Source organism: Lagopus muta, chromosome 8, assembly GCF_023343835.1.
Source record: "Lagopus muta isolate bLagMut1 chromosome 8, bLagMut1 primary, whole genome shotgun sequence".
NCBI lineage: Eukaryota > Metazoa > Chordata > Aves > Galliformes > Phasianidae > Lagopus > Lagopus muta.
In genome coordinates this window covers 6,797,577-6,814,166 of record NC_064440.1, presented here as the reverse complement: position 1 = coordinate 6,814,166, position 16,590 = coordinate 6,797,577, and the positions used below count along the sequence as shown (strand labels likewise).

General features: G+C 40.7%; 1 protein-coding gene across 15 annotated transcripts in view; it reads right to left on the bottom strand.

Moving 5' to 3' along the window:
* NCKAP5 (NCK associated protein 5) overlaps nt 1-16,590 on the bottom strand; it is a 362,852-nt gene that overhangs the window by 183,829 nt on the left and 162,433 nt on the right. For 11 of the 15 annotated variants that reach the window (XR_007378680.1, XM_048953741.1, XM_048953742.1 and 8 more), the window contains one exon: nt 8,568-8,627. Coding sequence is in view for 14 of the 15 variants with exons in the window: in XM_048953741.1 (XP_048809698.1) it covers nt 8,568-8,627 (60 nt within the window). In the remaining variant the exon portion in view is untranslated. Of the gene's footprint in view, nt 1-8,567; nt 8,632-9,662; nt 9,681-16,590 lie in introns of those variants that run through there. The other 4 variants (XM_048953749.1, XM_048953746.1, XM_048953748.1 and 1 more) reach the window with 2 other exon arrangements.

Sequence of the window (16,590 nt, the reverse complement as noted above, 5' to 3'; positions counted from 1 at the left end):
CTATTTAATGTACATATAAGCTCATAATGTACATATAAGGACAAAGCTATCATGTTCTCTTGGTGCTGTAGAGCTTCCATTTTGGATCAGGATTCAATTGCACTAGTTCCTGAACACAGAGTTGGTGCAGTAAAGGTACGATGCAATCTAAAGCACTGCCCAACTGTCTCATTTTAGTGGTCACAACCAACTCAATGGTACAAGCTCCCAGAGCACTGCATTCATTTAAATAAGTGAACATTCACCAGAATCAGAACTGAGCACTTGCTATACCAACTTTGTACTTCCTAGAATCATGGAATTACAGAATCATTCATGTTGGAGAAGACCACCAAGATCAGATAGTCCAACCACTGACCTATCTTTACCACACCCAATAAATCATATCCCTCAGTGCCACATTTACCCTCCAGAGATGGTGACTCCATCACTTCCCTGGGCAGCCTGTGCCACAGCCTCATCACTCATTCATTTAAGAAATTTTTTCTAATATCCAACCTGTACAGAAACTAAGGTTCTATAAGGCACATTAAATTGTGCACTGTCTAGCGCCATATATTAAAAATAATAATAATAAAGTTCACAGAGAACAACAGAGATGAAGAAATTAAAGACCTCACTCCCTATCCAGTGGTGAAAGCATTCAACGACATTGGTTGGCTTGATCAGATGGAGCACAATTCAAGGAACCAGTATTGCAGCACTGCCTTGTCCTCTCTGCTTTGTTGTAGCCAGACTCCACGCAGTAAATCAGTTACACACTCCAATCACCATGAACACAACTGTAATGCAACCCACAGAACCATGGAAGAGTTGATACAAATACAGTGACAATGGGAAAAGGTCAAGATCATTGAGATGGACACTGTGACCAGAATTTGCATCAACAGAAGGAAAGTAGTAAGACAACAGTGATTTCTTCTAATTTTAACATACTAATTTCCCTAGCTACTCAAAAAAAAAAAAAAAAAAAGCCATGAAGCCAAGTCATGACAAGGGTTTTGTTACTATTAAACTGTATAAATTTACCTTCCCAGTTCACATGAAATTCTAATTGCTAGCCCAGCTCCTCCATTCACCTTTTCTTTCCAGACATTGTGACTAATTCTGCTCCAGCTGAGCTTGCTTTCTGGAATTAGATAAAACCTGACCGTAAATGTCCTTCCTCCACAGGCTGCAGAACCGTGCCTCTATTCAGGTCATCCTCGCAAAAACATTAATCCAGTGAGTGTGCAGCTTCCCAGAGTCAACTCGTGCCATTGCCCGGAGGAGCTCAGGATTGCAGAGCTTAACCTTTGATATGAAAATGGCTACAATTCACCGTTATTAGTGCGTGTGCGCATCACTCCTATTAGGCAGCGAGGTATTGCCTGGAGCAGGGTGCAGCTGTTTCTGGTCATAAAGTGGGATTTGCTCCACATTGAAGCCAACTGCCACTCTGATATTAAATATTCCCATAGATGCTATGAAGCTTTTTCTGTACTGCCTTCAGCATCTCCTGCCTTTGTTATCTAATGTATAAATGGCAATTTCTACTTGAGGGCAAGCTAGTTTATCCGACATACTTTCTACAGTTTGCCTCTTTTACTTTCAGACCCCATATAAATGCATTCTGCATATAGTTCTTCTCTGTTCAGTGATTCTTATATAATTCTATTTGACTTCTTTTTACGCTGACGAAACACTGCCAGAAACTTGTTGAGGAGACAAACCATTTTGCCAGCTTCCAGCAGGAAGGACAGCATTTATTTCTGCTCCTTCAGCCCTAACCTCAATTCTCCTCTGTGCCGGCACCTGTAACAGCACCCTGGTCATTTGAGAACACCAAACCAAGAGAGAACAGCACCCTGGTCAAGAGAACACCAAAACCGAGGCAAGCACCGAGCTCTGCAAAGCTCTTTTCAAATACTGCTACTAATGTTTTACAACTCCAAAAAAACCTTACATTCCAGCGGGGCCAAAACAGACTGCAGTGTGCACTCCACTTCTACGCTGTCACACATCCTGTGCTTAAGCAGATGCCATCGAATGTTTGTTTTTAGCGTGGCTGCGGACGCGGGTGTTATTGTAAATGAATACAGCTCCCTCTCCTGGTAAAAAGCCAGACTGGGAAAGGCCACGAAGTTAGGGGGGATTGCACGGGATCGTTTTATCCCCACTCCATCACACAATTTCTACCACACTTTAACCAACAATACATTGGAAATAAATTGATTTTAACAGACACGTCCCTTATAGTTTGAGGAACCTGGTGAAAAAAAAAAAAAACAATAGAAATTAATTAAGCAGGAAGAGACAGAGCTGAGTACGAAAGCCAGAATCATTCTGAGCAGACATAATTGGGCTTCTAGTGCTTCAATTTCAGGACAGTGAGCAAGCAGATTCACTTTCGCATTCATTTTAAAATGGCTCTTGAGAGGTCTCATATGCTAACTCCTGAAGAATCCTTAAATTCAAAAATCCTTAAAATACAAGAACAGAGAGCATCTGTGTACATGCACATTTGAAACAAACAAAAGAAAAATACTTAGGACATGGGAAGAATTAAAAAGGCAAATATTTTCCTGGATTACAAATTCTAAAAGCCCTGAAGATAAAGCAGCAAAGCTGTGGGTGAGGACATTTGGCCTGGTGACATATGGACTATTAATGAGGTCCAGGAGCACTAAATGGGGCTTGCAAATAATTTCACTAACTGTTATTGATGTTAACAACTACAAATGCCACTGAGTTTCTCTAAGGGCCATATGACAAAGTTCCTCAGAACAAGGAGTAGGACAGTACTGCTGGCTATACGAATAAACAGCAGCAAGGAGAAGGCACAATGGTCAGGCTGCTTCCTTCTGATTTAGGACATTGAATATACAGAGACATTTTACACCAGTGACTCTGCCTCTCTCTCTGCTGCTTTCTAATTAAAGCACAGACAAGTGATTCCATAGACGTAAGGACCTAGAAGCTGGAAAAGAGAATTTAGCCTTTTGCATCTCATCTTTAACACTTCATTTATTACTAAATACCATCTACTTTTGCAAGACCCAGGCACTTCTGCACCAGCAGCTCTTCCAGCTGCTCCCACTGCAGCACAGATCCGTCTCACCGACAGCAGCATGCTGTGCTCCATGTGTGAGGACTGGGGCTGAAGCACAAGCACAGGATTGCTGTTCTGGTGTAAGGATGAGGCGCATGGTGTAGATGTGAAAAGCATCTGGATGTGGAAAGGATCTGAAAAATGCTGACTGTGCTCCCCATAACAGGGGATCTGGGATGGATGATTGATGGGCAGCATTAGGATCAGTGTCAGTGCTGAGCGCACAACTGCAGTGTGGTGGGAGATGGAGTACTGGATGGCACCGGGAGCCAGGAGAAGTACAGGCAGCTCTGAGCTGAGAGAGTTGCAGACAAAATGCCACTTCCCATAGCCATGGCCTGACTCTATCAATGCACGTTTCCAGTCTCATGCAAAATGGAGTTCTGCTTTTTTATTTCCAATTTCATTTCATTTCAGCTCAACAAGGTACCATCAGGCACAGCTCTGACCTCTTTCCTACCACCAAAAACAAGTAGCTATATTAAAGCTCTACAGTTGAGGAAAAGGAAACAAATTACACACAAAACAGCCTGGTGTATGGAAAAGTAAAGAATATGGTCAGAATCTCTACTGATTTTAATAAGATTTCAATCAAGACCTTTTCTGCACCCTAGCACAACCATGCAATGTTCCAGTTCAGCAGCTCACAATAAGAAGAGGAAGTGAGAGAGATCTTATCAAGCTGATTACATTAGAAGTTTTCATTCGATCTGGGAAAAAAGACTGGTTTGCATTTGAATCCCAGTGGCTTTGTAACTGGCTGCTATGTGTATCTGAAAACATTACATTTAAGAAAGTTTTAAACAGCAGAAGTGACTCCATTCCTGGTAATAACGGGATTTCTTGCTCCAGTGAGTTTTTTTCCTGCCTTTCCCTTTTACTTTACTCTTTATTTAAAAACTTGCAGTCTCTTCTATAGCAAAAACTGTTTGTAAAGCAAGAATTGTGCTGATCGCATCAGAACTCATTAATATAACTTGTTTTTCCATTATTAGCACCATCTGAGCCTGCTGAAAGCCTTAACCAGGGCTTTAATTTTTCCACAGAGAGCTTTAAATTAATTAGTGGTTTACATGCTAACAAAGAATCTGATACATTCATAAATCAATCTAATGCAGGAGGATTACCAGAGGGTGGAAACCTATTCAGTGGGGACCTCACATTCAGTTAGCATGGTGGGTTTTTAACAAAAGGGTGCAGGTGTGGAATAGACAAACACCAGGAAGATCCACGATAATCACTTTGCATCACTTAAATGCACAGCAGGACACAGAGTAAATCAAAGCCCAGGGCCCACCCTAAGTGAAAGCCATGTAGATATAAAAGGCACTATCAGCCCACTTTAACCTTCACAGCTAAATTGCCAAAATGGTACTATTTCTTTTGTGTAGGTTACAGGCCACTGAACTAATAGAAAATAGAATAGATTTAAAGTACTTGGGTGCAGAAGTACAAACAGATGAAGCAACCATGTAGCATGTATGCATACGGAGCAACTGCATAAAGAGCATATTGAGCATTTCTCTGAGTAATTATTAAATGAATCCAAGTTATGAAAACATCACATAATTCTGTGTACTTTTTGTTCATCCTAGATTTTTAATCTAGGTCTCTGCTAACACAACACTTACCCTGTCACAAGGACTCTGCTATCTACTATGGCATCATTTTCCTCATTTTTTCCTAACCCGACTATGCTCACTATGAATAAAATTTCACAAAGATGAACAATTTTCCTGGTATTGTACTGTGTCCTAAATGTACAAAGTCTATGACTTAAAAGTTAGGTACAAACATATGGATTTAATGAGTCAAAAGAAAAAAAAGAGAGAAAGGACTTTCATAACTAAAACGATTTCCACTTTCTGTGATGTCTTGAAATAAATACTTCACAAATTCAACACTGCTAATTTAATGGAATTTCTGTCACCACAGACACCTGCACAGCCTCTACTAAGGTCAGTATGAAGCGTACAGACATGAAGGAATTATTTTTCTTTCCTTTAAATTAAGGTAAAATATCTTTGAAGAGTCAGAAGAAACATGACTAAGAAAATTCCTAAAATGCACATTAAAGATCTAAAGGTCAAAAGCAACAGGAAGAGCCATGCTACAGCTAAGCTTGGTGCTGCTAACACTCCTACTAGGCTGGCTAACAATAGAGCAGATTTTGATAACAAATGACCATCAATATTTATTGATGGCTGCTCATAAAATGGAGAAAACTGAGCAAACTGTCAGGTATTTACAGCTTAAATGTATTCAGTTCTCCTTATTAAACCAATTTACAAATATATTTTCACTCACTTCTATGTATAATGTATCAGATTTCATACACAACCATATAGAAAAACTGTCTCTTACAGACTATTCATATATTTTTGATGATGGACATTAGTCTTGAAATGCAATCCTTTAATTTATTCTCTTCTTTAGAATATGTTCTGATATGTATATACTTTTAACACTAAGCTAGTCACAAAAAAGGTAACTCTGGGACACGTGCAAAAATAAACTTCTAGAGGGAATGCTGTGGAGCAGGCTCTCCGTGGAGAGCAGCACATCCTTAATAGCATAGTCAGTAGACTATTCTCCACACAATTTCTTCTGGGAAGGCAACAGTGAAGTTCTCCCATACATCTCTCACATGACCAAACAGGTAGAAGCGTGTGCAGAGCAAAAGCGTGTTGCTCCATTCTTCCATGTGGAAAAAATGGCACCCACTGAAATTCATTGATGCTTGCTGTATATTTATGGAGAGCAAACGTTCCATGTGAGCACTGTGAGGTAGTGGGCAATTTTTCAGCAGTGGCAACAGCAAGGTGAAAGACAAGCTACATTCTGGATGGTCATGCACAGCTGTCCCACCACAAAACATTTCAATCAGCTCATCTATGCAAACTGACTAATAGTGGTGACTATGTTGGGGTGCTCCAGGGCACCTCTGCCTGGCACCCACTAGCCACCACCTCCTGTCACCGTTAATGCCCTCCCCCTGAGGCACTCACAAGACCTCCCTCACACCAGCCAGCAGGAGGTTGGCCCTCTGCCAGAGATTCTCTACACCCAAAATCCCCCTCCAAAATTCTTCTGTCCATCTTCCATATGAACTTGCTCTGAGAGTGGTCTGTGCTGCAGGCTCCTTGCTCCGTGCCCTTGGTTCACAGTATTCACATACTCCATCATCTGGACCCTTACTGCTCCCACACTGCTCATGGCCAAGTTCATTAATGTTAATTAATGACTGCTGTGTTTCATATTAAAATCACCAGTTCCAAGCCTGAGACACAGATGAGTTTCCATACATTAGATGCTTCAAAGCAATTGTCTCTACAGGCACATTCTTGCCTTGGCAATAGCTGCAAGGTAATTGTGGAAATGACCCCTTAGGAAAGAACAGGAACAGTAATACTTGCCTTGGGGAGAGATAGCACCCCTGGGAAGACACCAGTCAGACTGTAGCAGGTTATAACACTCTGCCTCACAACCAATTCCCAAAATCACCCCGTGCTAGCAGTGCTGTGTGATAAATCCCACAGGGCTACAGACACCAGAAGTAGAAGGCCCTGAGGAGAAGAAACTACAAGGTAGGTAACAACACCCAGGCCAGGTGCCTTGGTGCCCAAGGGCACTTTGTGGCATCCAGGCATCTGAGAGCTCTGGACATGGTTCTCATTTTCTGTGCTATCTTCAAGTCCAAAATGCACGTAAGCAAAAGTTGTTGAACAGTAAATAAAAGGAACTGTAATGGTCTTTGAATCATCTTGTCAGGCAGTGACATCCTGCAGCAATGCACTTGTTACAACTTCTCCCCTGTAAGTTACTTCAGGACAGAGACAACCTACAAATTACACTTTTCTACTAAAAACAGGTGTGTCTGGAATCACATATACCAAAAGCATTACCAGGTCATGAAGGTTAATCAATATTGCTTATTTCATGAAGTCTTGAACTGTCTCACTAAGTGTACTTTACATGTAATATATTACATTAGTTGTATGCCTGCAGGGGAAAAGTAGCTTAAAAAGTTAAAGAAAACCCTCTAAAAATCATAAATGGCTCTTCCCAGATTATGAAAATTGTTTATACGCTGAAAATTAAAACAGAAGTGCAAAACCAATGCCTGATATTTTCCAGTCCACCTGAGGCAAAAATCACCTCTGAAATCAGTAGGAGTTTTATCTCAGCTGCAGGCTTCTGGATTACAGCTTAACTTGACAGAAGTTTGCTTCTGATTTCCTAGAGAACTCCTGCCCCAGCACACACTCTGTTACCTGTGGCCAACCTGCCTGTTTAATCCCCCCTCAAAACCTCCTGATGGCCAAGTCAGCCACATCGCAGACCCAAAGGGGCTGTTCAGGGGCAGTGCTTGCACTGTGCAAACCAGCAGAACCCACCTGAGCAAATCCCACTGCCCTCCTTCCCTGCACTACTAGCAGGCAGACAGAGGCTCCTGTCCTGAGCAGTCCCTGTCAGCCACGTTGATGCTGTTCTGCAGCAGAACCTGGCCACAGTCCCAGCAATCAGCTCACAGCAGGCTCCTCCCAGCAGTCACCTACATTCCTCCAAATCTAATTACAGCGTATTAACCACTAATAATGATTTATGAAATGCACTGGCTGGAGGCAGCTGGCTTTCTAAGGGTCCTGCATCACACAGAAAACAGAGCACACCCCAAGCCAACCCTCTACAGCTTTTCTCCATCAGGTTTTAGGGAAAAAGAATTTGGACGAAATTCTTTCACAGCCAACTAAGTAGTCATTCAGATCAACAGTAGTTCCACAAGTGTGTTCACGGAGACTGGTTTGGGTTTCAAATCCATCTGTTTTATCCCATGGAAGCCTAAGATATTTTATGCAAAGACAGGGACAAACAAACTTCTTAACAGATGGGGAGAGTTCCTCAGCTATTAAGTAATTAAGAACATCCAGCACATGTTGGCTCCAAAATAACATTGTTTTGAAGAGATAAGACTCTATAAATTGAGAGTGGTGGTTATCCAAAAATCAGCCATTTCATCTGCTGCTCTCAAGCCCAATCTCAAAAGCTGCTATGTGACAAGTGAAGATGTAAAGAGCATTACATGATTTACAAACTAATCAGATTGACTTTTTAAAGTCTTCCATACTTGCATTCTTCCATGTTTCTGAAGTTGGCCAAGATTTAATAGACAACTAAATGTACTGAATTTTGATCCAAAATTGTCCTCCTGTGCTTATGGTCTTACTTGCTTTGCCTCCCATTCCAGTAAGAAAAAACAAAAAGGAAATTGAAACTGCTTTTCTCTACTGCAGCTTTCCCCACCAAGCCAAGACAGGGCTTTGAGTTTCCTCAGATTTACGAATGCGTTGCTGGAAACCAATCATCGTACCCATGACAGCCTTAACACTTGGGTCATCTTCAGCAAGACAAAATGTACCTCCAGCCTGAACAGGAGCAGCAAAGAACTGCAAAGCAGACAGATGCCACAGCTTACCATGGTTCCTTCGCTCTTACTTTGTGCAACTTCTCGCTGCAGCCGAGCCACAGACAGCTTCTCCCTATGGAAAGAAAAGCACATGAATAGCAGGTCATGCTGCACTGAATGCACCACATCCACGCTGCGGTGGCATTTCTGCACATCACACCGGTATTCCTCCAGTCAGAGCATGCTCTCTTTGCCATATTTCTCTGAAACATCTAACGGCTGTGTTATTGCTTTATTTTACAGCAGGCCAGCAGAACGAAAATAAACTGAATCTAAACATCATTTGCTCCATTCAAACAACAAAGTAGCTCATCATGATGGCAACATGGAAGCAAACCATGCAAATCAGACTACGTGATTTGTTTTCCTGCAGCTTCACACATCAGCTCTGTTCTGCATGACATTAACATAGCTAAGAAGTCTGTTTTATCAATAAATGTATGCATAAAAATGAAATTAAAAATACTAAACATGCTGCACTCATTTCACGATCAGTTTTTTTTATTAACCTATAAGACCATTACCTGAATCTTTGGCTTGACTCATATAGCAATTAACTTGCTTAATTAAGAATTTGGCAATCAAAACACATTTTTTCTTGATAAGTTTTAAGAAGGGAATGTAAGCAGAGTCTTACTGCATATGGAAAGGGGAAGAGCTTCCAATGCTTGGAGTGGGAAAATGTAGCAAGTACCAAGTATGTGCAAAGTGGTGCAGAAATCTGCCATTGAGAGGGAAGTAAAGGAGGAGAGGAATTTACTCCGGAAACACACAGAAGAGACAATACCCCACAGACTTCCCAAAATCAAAAATGGATTTGAGAAAAACAAAGACACTTTCTCAAGCAGCCTGTTTTTAAGGAAGAATATGTTTTTTGAAAGAAAGCACCCTGCAGAAATGCTGGTGTCATTTATCAGTATGTGAAGAATCTGTCAGCACACACAACAAAAGATGACATCTGCAGGTGAAAAAATTTTTGAAAAAAGCATCTGTAAGCCAGAATACACATTGCCAAGTTTGAAATTTTCCATTTATGTAAGTTTTGCCTACAAGTCTTACTTGGTCTAACTGGAAAGGAAGATTTGAACTGTCTGAATAACTTACATGGGTACTTCTGTCTAGCTGAGATCCAGCTCCAGCCTATGCATCCCAGCCTGCTGCTGCTCTTGCATCTCATGCCTTCCCCAAAGGCCATTTCCAGTTCCATGCTAAAACTGCTAAGCCTTCTCTAGTTTAGCTGGAGCAATCTCCATTTATTACTGCAGGGGTTTCAGATTAAACTAGGCATTTGTAATATTGTGCTTTGCAAATTTTTGCATTGCAGAAAAATATATATATATATTGGCAAAAGCTACAGGTGACACAACCACTACCCTGTGAAAGTCGCAGCTGGATATCATTCTGGAGTAACACAGATGCTCATGTGAAAAATTGAGTGGCATTAGCACAGCATCAATAGCCTCATAGCAAATACCATAAAAACAGCTTCTAAAACACACTTAGAGCACTCCCTCCTCTTATGTGATACACAGTGTCACAAACTACAAAACTGGTTCATTCTATTTTAAGGATTTTCTTCATCTGCTGCAAACAGCTAGTTACATTTTTGCACTGCTTCAGTGCCCTAATATGTTTTAGTGGAAAAAGCCTGTATGCCCTTTGAGGAGGGGGTTGACGTTTTAATTGCAAAACAAATGCCTAAAGATATTTTATGACAGGAGATGCAGAGGGAAAAAAAACCAACAAAAACAACAACAAAAACAGAACAACAAAACCAACCACAAACCACTCTTCCATGTACTTCATGCAAGCAATCTGCATGGATTTATTTAGTCATTCCTCCTGCATGAGCACAACTCCTACTTCTCCCTTTCCACTTTACCTCTACTAGAGATTTATTTATATGCTTCTGGAATGCTGTAACTTTTAAAAAGGTAATTTCCATTTAAGCTCCATCAGCAAAGAGATGAGATTTTCCCCACGCTTATGGAGTAAGAGCCAAAAAGGCTCCTTCACAGTTTTCCCAGTGAAGGAGGGTAAAGACAGGCATTCCCATACAGAGTCTACAACATTCCTGCTATTAGGAACAGAATGAATTTTCACTAGTAAAAAATAAATAAATAAACGAAACCAGATTGCAATCTAAAAGAAAGAACCTACAACAGGGGATGCGGAAGAGCCATCTGTTGCAAGAGCATCTAAAAATAGTGAATGTTGAGGCAAGCAAGCTCTGTGCTCCCACTTGAGACAGATCCCAGCGTGCTTCCTCCCTGCCCGCAGGCAAAGGAGCTGAGCACCCATGCCAGCTCTGAACAGATGGTGTGAGCAGGGTGCTGAGTGCCTCTGGGCACAGCAAGCCCTTGGGCAATTCCATCAAGATCCAGTTGGGATGCATCTAGCCAGAGCAAGGTGTCTCCCAACACTGCTGCGTAAATACGTGCTGTGTAACGGGTGAGAAACATGGGCAAAGTCCTGCTATGAGCCAACAACTTTTAACACTGATTTTCAGCAATGGAAGTTTTTGTGTAGGATCATGACAAAGGAGAAGAAGGGCTTTCGCATCCAAGCATCACCAAGTGATGATGAAGACAGAACCCTGAGCTGCTCTTCTCACCCCACTTTTCCATACTGTTACAGTTGGATAAGCATTTTTACTACAACAGTGCTGTAGAAATAAGCTTTCAGCTGCTTTAGCCTTTCAGATGCTTCCAACGCAAAGAACATTTGACATGCAGCTTCAATGTTAATCTTGTTTTTTTAATCTTTGCTTCTAAATAGGAAAAAAATCAGGAGCATTGCTTTGTTCTGTACAGCTTTATTTATTTTTAATCAAGCATGCTTCATCCCTATAGCATGATTAATTAACAAAGTTAATTAGCAACTACAGCCAAACTATTAGAAAACAAAATCCTTCTGAGGATTTTAAAAATTAAAACGTTCATTGAGAAGTTCTCGTGTTTGCTTTCAAAAACAGCTAACAAATGATAAAAGGTTTACAAAAACGTTCTTTGAAAGCACAGCTTATGCTCTTAAGATTGAATATATGCATTATAAGTGGCAAAATTCCCAGCCGAGGCCTTTGCAAAGAGATAATTAAAGGAGCCAAACAAGGATGCAATTATATCCTTTCCAGATGGAAGCAAGCACACAAGTATTCAGTGTGTGGATGTAAGAAAGATACGTTTCAAGTCTCAGCATCACCAGTGGATTTTTCAGTAGCTTGTTCTTAAAGAACAACAGTTTGAGTAAAGCCCAATGAGTCCAAGAAAAGCATGAATGTCCCAAGTAATTGTTCACATTCTAGACTCCCCTCAAACTGAAATTTCTCCTTTTACCTTTGCTCCTAACAGCCAGACTCATTCACACACCAGACAAAAGGTGTATCACACAGCAGTGACAGTTACCCAGCACTGCTCAGGTTTCCACTTCAGAACTGTGCATCTCAGACATCTCACAGCCCACAAGAGAACAATAGGAAGATGCAATCACAAACCCCACGGACCACATCAGTCTGAACAAATGCTGCTCCAGTTTCTCACTGGTAACTGATATCCTCAGATCAAACAACACGATAAATGGATGCATGAAGACCCTTTTTCTCTTCTTAGCTCTTCATCTTTATGCTGATATAGCATTGAAATTCAACTTCCAATCTAAATTTTAGAATAAGATTTTCATTTGTGTTTGGAAACCTCTATTTCAGCAGCTCTTAGTGCTAATGAGGAAAAAAACAACATACTCAAAAATCTGAAAGAATGCAAAACCTCTCAGTAACATCATCTAAAACGTAATGCTGCACTGAATCTACATCACCATGACCCCCTAAGAAGAAAATGGTTATACCAGACCCTGACGTTACCCCTTCCTGTCTTAATCACACAGTAGCAGTCTCACCATGCGACAGCACATATTGGCATCTCGCATTTCCAGCACCAACACAGGAAGATTTTTACATTTTCCTATATACTGTAAATTACTGCTCTCCTGGACAGTGAGTGAATGACAACAAAACCTATGATGGTTCCCAAGTAAGAAATTAAATTGTTTCCCTACTCTTCAATTTGTTTCTTGAATAGGAAAGCATTTTCTTTGCTTTCATCCTTTGTTGGAAAGCCTCATTCTGCAGGGATTTCCCTTAGAAATGATCAGTTTCACAGAGAAAGGTGAACTCTGACTTCTTTCATCTTATGCCTCTCACTGTTTGCAAAGATGGATCCACAGAAAGTCAAATTTGAAAATACACTGTTAAGATTTGTTTTATTTCCAGTGCTTGTGTCAAATCACAGTGGCCACACTACATCCCAGGGCACTTCTGTGCCTTCTGCAGACCACTTTGAAGCTTCCTCCTCAATGCTAAACCTCTGAGATGGAGAAAGTGAATAAATACTTCACCCCCATTGGGGAAAAAAAAGAAATAAAAGAGTAAGCAGCAAAATGAGAAAGTCATAGAATGTGCAAAGTGTCCCCAGTCATTGTGCCCAGGGCATCAAGCCCTGTGCCAGACAGGAGGTGATACAGGAGCAGCCAGGAGCCACAGTGCTGTAAACAGAACCACAGAATTGCAGGGGTGGGGAGGAACCGGTGGGGCTCATCAAATCCAACTCCCCTGTCCAAGCAGGTTCCCTGCAGTAGGTAGTAGAAATCATGCTGCTGGAGATGGTGCGTGCACTATGTTCTCAGTGCTCTATAAATGTCAGTGCTGTGTTCTTTTTGAAACTGCTGGTTTAGAACGGCAATAGGTTAGCTGGATCTGGCAATAAAAAGTCCTTTTGCAAAGAAATATAAATTGAGAATTTAAGGCTGAGCAAAGTACACATTTTATTTAATTATTTTTGCAATAATTGCAGACAGCAGTTAGTACAAGAGATAGTAATGCTGTCAGGCAGAAGCAGAATAGATAGACTGAGCCATCAGCAAGGCACAGGCTCCCATTTATTGCTAATTTACTTCTGAATAAGAGATAAGCACACAGAAAAAACCATTTACGTTAAGCTTCTCTTCCACGGGATGCAATACTTCCAAATCCAGACAAGCTGAACAGGTAGCAGCTGATTCAAAGTGTATTTTCTTGGGAATGATAGGTGAACAGTAGGGGGAAAAAAATATGTACAAATTTACAGCTGCAGTCTAAAATATAGAGCAGCCATCCCTGGGGCTCTCTCACCGATTTCCAGTAGATCTCAGAGTATACGAAAGGCGAATTGGAAGTTCAAAGAAGCCCATCTAGTTATTCCCAGAAGCAGTGAAAGAGGAGACCAAATAACCCCTAGTGCAGGTCAGGGGGTGTCACAGGGCTGAGCCACACACCCTGTGCCAAAGCAAGAGGTGCTGGGTGCACATTTACCAGTGATTTCTGTAGTCCAGGAACATCAGCAAGAGATGGTTAAAGATCTGCTTTACAAATTTAGCCCAACCACAAACTACTAAGATGCAGCAACTGCAGTTAAACAGGCAAGGCAGCTACACCCATACTTTAATGCAGTGTAGAGTATGAAGCTCCAAACACCCCAGTGTCAGAAAGCATTAAATATACGGCACTACAACCGTGAAGCCAGAGACATTTCTAACATGGAATGTGTCACACTGTAAGTAAGATGATGCTGCAAGCACTATGCAACTCCAGCATTCCTCAAAAAGCAGTTTGGATTTTAGCAGGGCCAACTTCTGTCCAGCCCCACCCTGTGCTAATATATCCTGTATGCTACTATAAATAAATCAACACAGAATCAGCCCTACAATTTTTTTTCTTATGAAAAGTAATATGTTAACTACAAAACCCATCATCTCTCTTCTGTAATCCATGTTACATAATAGAGAGTAAGAGCAATTTGACAAAATTCAATGGTATGGATGCACCTTCTGGATTTCTTGACGTTATTGATTTATAAGTTTCAAAATTACATTAACAGCAATACTTGTATTTAACGTTCTATAATTTCTAATTTCTATATGCCCATAAATTGGGATCCAAGAAGCATACATGGGGAATTTGTACAATTAGGCAAGCTGCCAAGTTCTCAAAGACTTATCATGGAAAAGCGCAGTGTTCAGACAGATATGGAAAGAAAGAAGATGAGACCAACAGAAGGCAGCTTGGAATATTAATTTAGCAAGAGAAACTGTAAAACATATATGGGAAGCAGTTGCATATAGTCCTTCTTGTAATAACACGTGGAGATCTACTTGCTCTTCTTTCCAGATCATCATTTAAACTGTTATGTTATTTTTTCACAGTACAAGGACTGTTGTTACCACTTTTCTATAAGTAAAAGAAAAAAAACCAAATAGTATCACCTTTTTGACAGCATCCTCAAAGTTGCTGCATCATTCTTACAACCTCCACCAGTACCAGTCAGTGCAGAAAGCAAATTTTACAGTTCTCCCTTTCCCATCTTGTGCATTACTAATGTTCAACGTTACAGCATCACTGTGGAACCCACAGCTGTTGCTCTTCAGCTCAGTGGCTCCTGGTGGTGCCTTTCAATCCACAAGTGTGTAACTTCTTACTTAGCGTAGTGCTGATGGTAAGTTGAGTGAAGCTGTTCTCTTGATAGGGTGGATGCTCAGCTCTTGTGGTTCTGGCTGGGTATGGTTTGAACTGCTAGATCCTTAGAGTACATGGATCTCTACATATTTTGTGTTAAATTGTTTCAAAAAATAAATGTATGGAAGTCAGATGTCTCCTGACATATGAATAACTCTCTGGATCATGACCCAGACAGATTCAGCTGATTTCCAGTGAAAGGGAACTCTGGTTTTTAATAAGTCTGCCCACAGGATGACCTTGAAAAAAGAACAAACAAGCAAAAGATATTTTCCTTCTGTAAAAGACTTGCAAGCTGAGCTAACAAATTCCTCAATCACTGGGTGTTCATATACATTTTTCCTCCAGAGATTTGTCACACGTACATGATGTGCTGTGGAAATTCTTTTGAAAGGATATGCATTTCCCTAAAGGATTTTCAATGAAAATTTATTGCTCATTAAAGATTCAGGATTGGCAGCACTTCAGTCTTCAGTTAATGATCTTTGTTTATTAACATAAAATGCATCATGCTCAACAAGACTATAGCTTTCCCAACTCATGCATCAAAGCATGAAACCATTCTCAATCCCTCATCCTATCCCCCGAGGCTCTCTGCAAGGGTGCTAACTGAAATTTACATGATGGCCATCATCTCACAGGATGAAGTCAGGACTCAAATAAGGCTGAAAATCATGGAAACACTTCTTCATAGCTGATACTACTCAGACATAAACTAACAGCAACAAACCGCAGCCTGCTGCCATCACTTCTAGTGTCTGGTCCTTCCATGTCAACCTTTTACCAGAATCAGATCTTTGCTTAGTACTAATCCTACTGTTCTTAAATTCCACAATTAACATTCATGCAAAACACTCCTTCCACATGCTGTTAGTATATTACCAGCTTTTGAACCTTAATGTCACTGAATATGCAAAAGAACGATGAAGGCTGTAGAGAACTGGTCTGCAAACCAGAGATCCTAGCAACCCACCACTGAGCTCTCTCTTGCATTTCTATGGAAATAAAATAGAAGTGAATACATTTCTTCAGAAAAATAAAACAAACCAAATGCACAACTGATGAAAAAAAGGAGTGCAAGGTAGAAAAGTGAAATATGCTGACACTGACAACAAGTCCTACCCTCAGCCAGACTCACAGATCCCACTGCTTTCTTCATTACTAGTTTTCCTTCTGCTAGCATTTCTCTGGCTGTCTGTAAAAAACATTTTTCTCTTAATTCTCTACAAAGTATCTCAGTTTTGTCCTTACAAAACAGAAGATATGTTCATTACTGGTTGACCTCTTATCTCTGTTTTCCACTCCTTGTTCCCATCCAACACATTCCTGGTATTCTTTGAGATCTTTTTTCTTTGGAGGGGTTGGTGCTATACAGAGTGATGTGTTTTTAATCTATCCATAAAGCCCACAACATTAGGAGTTTTGTTTTTCTTATCAGGCTGCACTTACAAATATCACTTCTTTTCTCTCCCTGAGTTTCATTTCTTG